This window comes from Salmo trutta, chromosome 12 (genome assembly GCF_901001165.1).
Source record: "Salmo trutta chromosome 12, fSalTru1.1, whole genome shotgun sequence".
Classification (NCBI taxonomy): domain Eukaryota; kingdom Metazoa; phylum Chordata; class Actinopteri; order Salmoniformes; family Salmonidae; genus Salmo; species Salmo trutta.
This window is the reverse complement of record NC_042968.1, coordinates 84,518,344-84,526,947: the sequence shown is the minus strand read 5'-3', so window position 1 is coordinate 84,526,947 and position 8,604 is coordinate 84,518,344. Positions and strand designations below refer to the sequence as shown.

Sequence of the window (8,604 nt, the reverse complement as noted above, 5' to 3'; positions counted from 1 at the left end):
TTCTCTCAGACCATAATTGGGAACATTGAACAGTGCTAGCCTTCTGTGAGTTTGACAGTAGTTTTGTTTTTAACAATAGACTTACCAATATATGCACATGCCTATGAATGGAATGTAGTTCATATGAACACAAACAATTAACAAACATATCAATGCAGCAGCATGTCACAAGTTAGTACTCAGATTTATTAGAACAGAAATAGAGGTTTATGTGATACAAGTCCTTTACAATCCACACTCCATCTCAGTTGGAAAGGTGTCCTCGGGGAGCGGAGTTGGTCATGCTTATGATGTCACAACTGTCTCCAGCACCTTAGCCACTTGGTCAGCATTCATGTTGTCAAGGGCCACACTGCTCTCCTTACCAAAATCTGCAATACAGGTACATGAAAGAACCAAATGAATGCATGGCCATAAACATTGCATTTGACATTCAGTGGTGACAGATGTGAGTCGCCTAGCTACTGAAACAATGTTCTCACCAGATCTTGCCCAAAGCTTAGGCTGAACACCTGAGCACTCCCTGATGAGGATGGGGAATGTGGGGTTTGCCTTCTTTAGTTCCACATAGTGCTGTTCCACAAAATCCCTGGAGAACATGGAATATTAAATAATCAAGTGAAATAACTTTTACAATATTTTTTACTATACGAGTTCATAAGACTGAAATAGCTAGCTAATAAACATGGGTTCACTATTTATCTTATTAGTAAATGTGGAATATTAAGACACATAATAGAAACGATGTTGTAGAGCTGTAGTTAGATACATATGCGTGATCTACAAATTATTTCAGATTAGTTTATTCTATATTAAATTGCGATTGTTCGTTAACTACTGTATGTTTACATGTCTGGCAGGCAGAATCGAATTAGTGGAAACAAGAATGTTTTCAGGGCAGAACTGGTTTCAACGAGATACTGTATTTTCGAGTCGGGGACAAGTTTAGCATTTTAGCTAACCCTAACGCTTTCCCTAACGTTATTTAATCATCATAACCTGCTGCGTAAGTTCTCCTACCCTGCTACAAAAAGTAAATTCTGCTAATCAAAACCGGCAGAATCGCGGAGAGAAATGCGAGTATCCATCCACTAGGCGTCTGGCAGTAGATTGTGCTAGCTATGAGGACAGCTTTGTGACCGCTAGCGAATACAAAGTAGCTAACTATTTCGATTTCATGAAAATATGACTGTTGTCAAATAAAATAAAAAATGACCTTGCTCCTTGACTCGCAGGCGATGTCTGGCACAAATGTAGACGAATCTCTCGAAGGTTTTTAGCAAGGTTAGAGCCAATACCTCTTACTACAGAAGCGGCCATGATGGTTCACCAGCTTCAGATGAATGTTCCTGAACCCACCCACTTTCCATATCAACAAATCACATTCAAGAAGCTTTGTAAATTCGAGAATTCACCCAATTACATTCCACGTTTAAGGTTGACGTAACGTTTGCGCCGCAAATCAAGACCATACCAATCGAATGTTGACTGTCATTTCCGTTTTCAGAGCAGCACACATCACCATCAACAACATAGCTAGGATTATAAATCTAGCAATAGTTGATCACAAACTTTTTGTTTTACTTGAGTGAGACCAACTTCATTCAACATGCCGGAACGAGAACGAGGAGAGCGAGAGAGTAAGTTGAATTTATTTGGCATTGTGTGAGCTAACGTCAGCTAGCTAGCCAACTAACAAAGATAGCTAATGTTAGCTAACGTTACTACTGATAACTTTCCCCATTTGTGCAACTAACGTTACTGAATATTACGTTTACATGTTGCATTAGCAATGTATATAGCTATATGGATTCATATTTCCAGACTCAAAAGACAACCGTAACTAACTAGGGGTGTTTGTTAGCTACCTACCCATCATAGCTTGCTAACTAACTAGCTACTGTTAAATAGCCTGAGTAGCCACTGTTTGGCCATCTTGCAAAGAAAAAGTAACCTCTCAATTACCTCATTTTATATGTATATCTGCTCAACATGTCTATTTTGATAGCCATTCGTGAACTCTTAGCTAATTGGGGTTTTACTGCAGTGGCATCAACCACGTATTAATTATTTAGTACAAGTTAACCTCATTCGATGCAGTCGAAGTGAAGCGCGGACCAATTGACACAGTTGCCAGTTCTCCCCGGAAAAATGGCGTCCGCAGGTAGTAACGTCTTTATTTTACAGCGGAGTCGTTCTCCAACCCTCTGGCTCCGGATGGGCATGAGGTGGAGGACCACCGGTCAGCACTTCAGTAAGTGAGGCTTTTGCTGCCGTTTACAATATTTGCATGACAACACATTTGGTCACCACATCAACGTTTGGGTCATGAGAACAGAGGACCCAGTGGGATGACACTTATTGAATATGTCTGAGATATGTTTTGATTGTTTTGCTGTACATTTTGGATGAGTACGAATGGTCTGAAAGTCTTCCAAGACTACGTTAGACTACACATATTGTGTGGCTTAATCCCCCCCCTCCTTTTTCCCCCCCCCCCCAGGTCCAAGCTGACAAATGAGGACTTCCGTAAACTTTTGATGACCCCTCGTGCCACGCCTTCGTCAGCTCCCCCATCCTCCAAATCCTCCAGACATCATGAGTGAGTGATGGATTTACAGTACCATAGAGTAGTCCGTTGGATCATGAATATATTACTGAAAATGGCAAATTTGGGGATTGTTAAGTCCAAGTACACAGTCTTTTGAATCAACACTTCTAGAACTGAATTAGCTTTTTTACAGGATGCCCCGGGACTACAGCGAAGAGGATGATCCTGCAGCCCGTAGACGGAAGAAGAAAAGGTGATTCTTTAATTAAGAGTGGCAGTCTATAATAACGGTTTCTCTTATTATTTGATTAAACTGAATGTTTGTTGTCACACTGCCTGAGGTCTCTCAGCTGTCACCCGCTGACCTTTGCCCTCTGCTACCCCTATCAGTTATTACGCCAAGCTGCGTCAGCAGGAAGTGGAGAGGGAGCGGGAGCTAGCTGAGAAGTACCGTGACCGTGCCCGGGAGCGTCGTGATGGCGTCAACAAGGACTACGAGGAGACAGAGCTCATCAGCACAACAGCCAATTACAGAGCAGTGGGGCCCACAGCCGAGGCGTGAGTTTCCCATAATGCTACTGTCCACTCCCCACCGGGAGTGGTGGTGTATGGACGTGTTCTGTATGAATGTCCATGGTGATGTATTGTGTCGACAGGGATAATTCAGCAGCTGAGAAGAGGCGGCAGATGATCCAAGAGTCTAAGTTCTTGGGTGGTGACATGGAACACACTCACTTGGTGAAAGGGTTGGATTTTGCCCTTTTGCAGAAGGTCAGTCTACTGTCCTTTTCATTATGCTAAGGTTCATTAAACAACAGAAGCTGCCCGTCCAGATTGTTGGTCTTTGCCATTAGAATAGCGTTTCATGTTCCGGGGGGCTGGTCTAGTTATAGTTCTGCTGACCAATATGCCCCTAAGGGCAGTGGTTTGATTCCCTTTCCACCACTCATTTCCTGAGCTTTATCCCTCTTACTGTTTCCCCTATCTACATGTCTAACCTGGACCTGTCAATAAAACTTGAGTCACGTTTTAGAAAAAGGCGGGGGAAAGAATAGCATTTGAACCTAAAATTAAGGAATCCGAAGATGCTTGAGCTCAGATTATCAGTAACACAGTCATGTAGTAGCTATAGAATGCCATCTATATTGTAGAAGATATCTGGTTTGAAGTATGCTGAATCTAAGGGATGTGAATTCCTTGGCTGTTCCAATGGGACACACTGTCATTGCTCCCTCCCTCCCTGAATAGAGTGAAAATACCAAGTAGGTCACCCTGTTCTATCACTCCTGCAATGTACACCCAGAGGTGAAGAAAACATCCTCTGCTGTGCCATATAATGGAACAACTGCAGCAGAGTAGGGACTGTGTCGACCTACAGGAAATAGTTGACATGGATATCATACTTGTCTACTTGCAGGTGCGTGCTGAGATCACCAGCAAGGAGAAGGAGGAGGAGGATATGATTGAAAAAGTAACAAAGGAAGTCAAGTATGTATATATTCATATTTTCTCCACTCTTAATCATTTTCTCATAGCATAGAACATGTCATTTTTTCCCTGAACGAGTTCTCCAGTGTCCTCATTCCAGAGAAATGAACTGTATTCTTTCCTCCAGGAAAGAGATTGAACCAGAGGAGAAAATAGAGTTCAAGACACGTCTAGGTAAGTAATAGTCATATTATCTACTGGAATCTGAGCCCATGTAAAGGTAAATCACTCCAGTTGGTTGGTGGTGTTGATGGTCTCTCTGCTCCACCCTCAGGAAGGAATATCTACCGGATCATGTTCAAGGGCCGCCAGTTTGAGAGGAATGAGCTGTTCCTGCCCGGCCGTATGGCATACGTAGTAGACCTGGAGGATGAGTACGCAGACACCGACATCCCCACCACACTGATCCGCAGCAAGGCCGACTGCCCCACCATGGAGGTCCGACTGCACTGCAGACCACAATAACATAGAATGTCTATTACAGTCATGGTCTATTACAGTCATGGTTTATGTAGAGGTATGCGTAACTTCTCTCTCTTCAGGCTCAGACAACTCTCACCACCAACGACATTGTCATCAGCAAGCTGACCCAGATCCTGTCCTACCTGCGACAAGGGACCCGCAACAAGAAGATGAAGAAGAAGGAAAAAGGAGGTTGGCCTTTGATTGGTTCACAACTGGATACTGATTCCTACCCCGTTTTTCATGGCATCCGTTTGTTTATCTACAGTTCACAATGAAATTATTTCCATTGGTTTCTTCTTACAGGGGTGAAAATTGATGAGAAGAAAGTTCCAGGACCAGAGGCAGATGCAAGGTCAGTGTTGTGGCTCTCCATATAGGCTGTTTTCATTTAATCACTTTGTTTCTTTGAAGATCTGTTGTTCCCATTGAACTCAAACCATTCCTTTCTCCATCCTAACAGCATCTTTGATGACATCGGGGACTACGCTCCATCTACCTCCAAGGCCATCCGGGACAAGGAGAAGGAACGCTACCGGGAGAAGGAGAGGGACCGGGAGCGGGACAGAGAGAGGGAGCGGGAGAGGGAGAGAGAAAGAGACAAGGAGGAAGAAAAGAGACGCCACAGCTACTTCGAGAAGCCCAGAGCAGATGATGATGATACCATGGAGATTGAGACAGGTAATTCATCAACCATAGCATACAAATAACATGCTCTTTTTAAAATGTATTATTGATCCCCATTCAACCCAACTACACATTCTGACCTCTGGCCTGTCTATCCTCTTCGGACCATACAGGTCCAGGATCAGTGAAAGACCAGATCAAGCTGATCAATGAGAAGTTTGCAGCAACTCCCCAGTGGCCAGGAGAAACATATCCTTTTCACTGTTTGTGCCAGAGAGCCACATTATCTTGGCTTACATAGCTAGACTTGACAATGTCTTCATTCCCAGTATTTAGACTGGATAGAGGGGGAAATGTCTTCATTCCCAGTATTTAGACTGGATAGAGGGGGAAATGTCTTCATTCCCAGTATTTAGACTGGATAGAGGGGGAAATGTTTAGTCCGCTGACCTCCTTAACTGCGAGCTACTGCTGGGTCGCGTGGCCGTAAAGAGGAGAAGCTCGGGGACTTCTTTGGCATGTCCAACAGCTATGCTGAGTGTTACCCAGCTACGTGAGTCCCCCGATTCATCCATGTCACATCACTGCACTTAAGTAGGGTGGACACTGGACTTAATATACCAGGTAATTTGCTGTAGTGGGTGTACCTGTGTGATATGGGCGTTCTCTCTCTCTGTTCTCAGTATGGACGACTTGGCTGTGGACAGTGATGAAGAGGTGGACTACACCAAGATGGACCAGGTTGGTGCTTCATCTTTTAATCCTTAGTCCCCTCCTAGATAGACCTTTGGGTTGATCGTCTTTCTAGTCATGTGACAGTTAGTTGTGTGTTGTGGTTGACATACTTTTGACCTCTGTTTTGTCTCTGACCTCTATAGGGTAACAAGAAGGGTCCTCTGGGTCGCTGGGACTTTGACACTCAGGATGAATACAGTGAATACATGAACAACAAGGAGGCTCTGCCAAAGTATGTTATCTTAGAGCTTTGTCTCAACAACCAACCTGGAATCCCATGTTTCATACATTCATTACAGGACACAGTGATAGAAACATCATTGGATTCCTTGCCATTTCTATGAAAGACTTTTAATCGGGCCAAGTAATTTAATATTAATTGCAGACAAACTGTGTTCGTCCTTTCAGGGCTGCCTTCCAGTATGGCATCAAGATGTCTGAGGGGAGGAAGACTCGCCGCTTCAAGGAGACCAATGAGAAGGCAGAGCTGGACAGGCAGTGGAAGAAGATCAGTGCTGTGAGTGGGCGGTTTAATGGCTCTGTTGTTAACAGGGTTGTGAGTGGGCGGTTTAACGGCTCTGTTGTTAACAGGGTTGTGAGTGGGCGGTTTAACGGCTCTGTTGTTAACAGGGTTGTGAGTGGGCGGTTTAACGGCTCTGTTGTTAACAGGGTTGTGAGTGGGTGGTTTAATGGCTCTGTTATTAACAGGGTTGTGACAGTTATCAGGGTATACTGAGACATAAACCAGGAAAGATTGTCTCATTAATCATGTTTTGTCCGTCACAGATCATTGAGAAGAGGAAGAAGGCTGAGGCAGATGGGTGAGTACATTTCCATCAGTCTGTTTTTCAGCTGACATCCTACAGTTAGTGTACATGACTCAGACAGACGGTAAGGTGGTGGTGGGAGAGGACAGAGCAGACAGACGGTAAGGTGGTGGTGGGAGAGGACAGAGCAGACAGACAGACGGTAAGGTGGTGGTGGGAGAGGACAGAGCAGACAGACAGACGGTAAGGTGGTGGTGGGAGAGGACAGAGCAGACAGACAGACGGTAAGGTGGTGGTGGTGGTGGTGGTGGTGGTGGGAGAGGACAGAGCAGACAGACAGACGGTAAGGTGGTGGTGGTGGTGGGAGAGGACAGAGCAGACAGACAGACGGTAAGGTGGTGGTGGGAGAGGACAGAGCAGACAGACAGACGGTAAGGTGGTGGTGGTGGTGGGAGAGGACAGAGCAGACAGACAGACGGTAAGGTGGTGGTGGTGGTGGGAGAGGACAGAGCAGACAGACAGACGGTAAGGTGGTGGTGGTGGTGGGAGAGGACAGAGCAGACAGACAGACGGTAAGGTGGTGGTGGTGGGAGAGGACAGAGCAGACAGACAGACGGTAAGGTGGTGGTGGTGGTGGGAGAGGACAGAGCAGACAGACAGACGGTAAGGTGGTGGTGGTGGTGGGAGAGGACAGAGCAGACAGACAGACGGTAAGGTGGTGGTGGTGGTGGGAGAGGACAGAGCAGACAGACAGACGGTAAGGTGGTGGTGGTGGGAGAGGACAGAGCAGACAGACAGACGGTAAGGTGGTGGTGGGAGAGGGCAGAGCAGACAGACGGTAAGGTGGTGGTGGTGGGAGAGGGCAGAGCAGACAGACAGACGGTAAGGTGGTGGTGGTGGGAGAGGACAGAGCAGACAGACAGACGGTAAGGTGGTGGTGGTGGGAGAGGACAGAGCAGACACAGACGGTAAGGTGGTGGTGGTGGGAGAGGACAGGGCAGACAGACAGACGGTAAGGTGGTGGTGGGAGAGGACAGGGCAGACAGACGGTAAGGTGGTGGTGGTGGGAGAGGACAGGGCAGACAGACAGACGGTAAGGTGGTGGTGGTGGGAGAGGACAGGGCAGACAAATAGACGGTAAGGTGGTGGTGGGAGAGGACAGAGCAGACAGACGGTAAGGTGGTGGTGGTGGGAGAGGACTGAGAGCAGACAGACGGTAAGGTGGTGGTGGTGGGAGAGGACAGAGCAGACGGTAAGGTGGTGGTGGTGGGAGAGGACTGAGAGCAGACGGTAAGGTGGTGGTGGTGGGAGAGGACTGAGAGCAGACGGTAAGGTGGTGGTGGTGGGAGAGGACTGAGAGCAGACAGACGGTGGTAAGGTGGTGGTGGTGGCGGGAGAGGACTGAGAGCAGACAGACGGTGGTGGGAGAGGACTGAGAGCAGACAGACGGTGGCGGGAGAGGACTGAGAGCAGACAGTATATGATGGGAAGATGGCGGTGGTATCTGAGAGACTTGTCAGAGCCGCTCACTGTGCTGTACAGTGGTGACCTACATTCTGCTCACACTCCGAAAGGAGGAAAACGTCTCAAGTACAACTGCCTCATCTCTCCACTCCAGAAATACTGCATCATGCAAGATGCTGCCTAAAATATCCTCAAATATGATGCTAAATGTTAAATTCCCACTGCTCTATATTCATTTTACTCCTTTTTTTCAGGGAGAAGCCGAAGAGGCCAAAGTATTAATGTTCTCCCAGCTTGCATAATTTGGAACATGTTGAAAATCTTGCAATATATTGTATGCTAAAAATCCTGTTTGTATTTTGTGGAATACTAGATTGTGTATTATGATTACTTTGTCATGGAAATGTAACCATGACTGAGAATTGGAGCACAATGTTATGCAGCTTTTACACACTGTCAATGTCTCTATTAGGTAACATCCAATAAATAAGATCGGAAAAAACGTTTGCT

General features: G+C 46.2%; 2 protein-coding genes across 2 annotated transcripts; one reads left to right on the top strand and one right to left on the bottom strand.

Annotated features, from left to right (window-relative positions):
- Positions 1–163: 163 nt before the first annotated feature.
- Positions 164–1,360, bottom strand: ndufa2 (NADH:ubiquinone oxidoreductase subunit A2). The gene is made up of 3 exons (XM_029770135.1): positions 1,217–1,360; positions 483–589; positions 164–371 (listed from the first exon to the last, which is right to left on the bottom strand). Exons 1-3 carry the CDS (start codon positions 1,318–1,320, stop codon positions 286–288), a joined length of 297 nt encoding a protein of 98 aa, XP_029625995.1. The 5' UTR covers positions 1,321–1,360; the 3' UTR covers positions 164–285.
- Positions 1,361–1,475: 115 nt separating this feature from the next.
- ik (IK cytokine) lies at positions 1,476–8,596 on the top strand. The gene is made up of 19 exons (XM_029770134.1): positions 1,476–1,640; positions 2,188–2,254; positions 2,504–2,602; positions 2,745–2,804; positions 2,942–3,109; positions 3,208–3,322; positions 3,969–4,039; positions 4,167–4,213; positions 4,314–4,477; positions 4,582–4,693; positions 4,808–4,856; positions 4,965–5,182; positions 5,302–5,377; positions 5,598–5,681; positions 5,812–5,869; positions 6,007–6,095; positions 6,272–6,380; positions 6,650–6,684; positions 8,349–8,596. The coding sequence occupies exons 1-19, from the start codon at positions 1,610–1,612 to the stop codon at positions 8,374–8,376; spliced, it is 1,680 nt and encodes a 559-aa protein (XP_029625994.1). The 5' UTR covers positions 1,476–1,609; the 3' UTR covers positions 8,377–8,596.
- Positions 8,597–8,604: the final 8 nt, after the last annotated feature.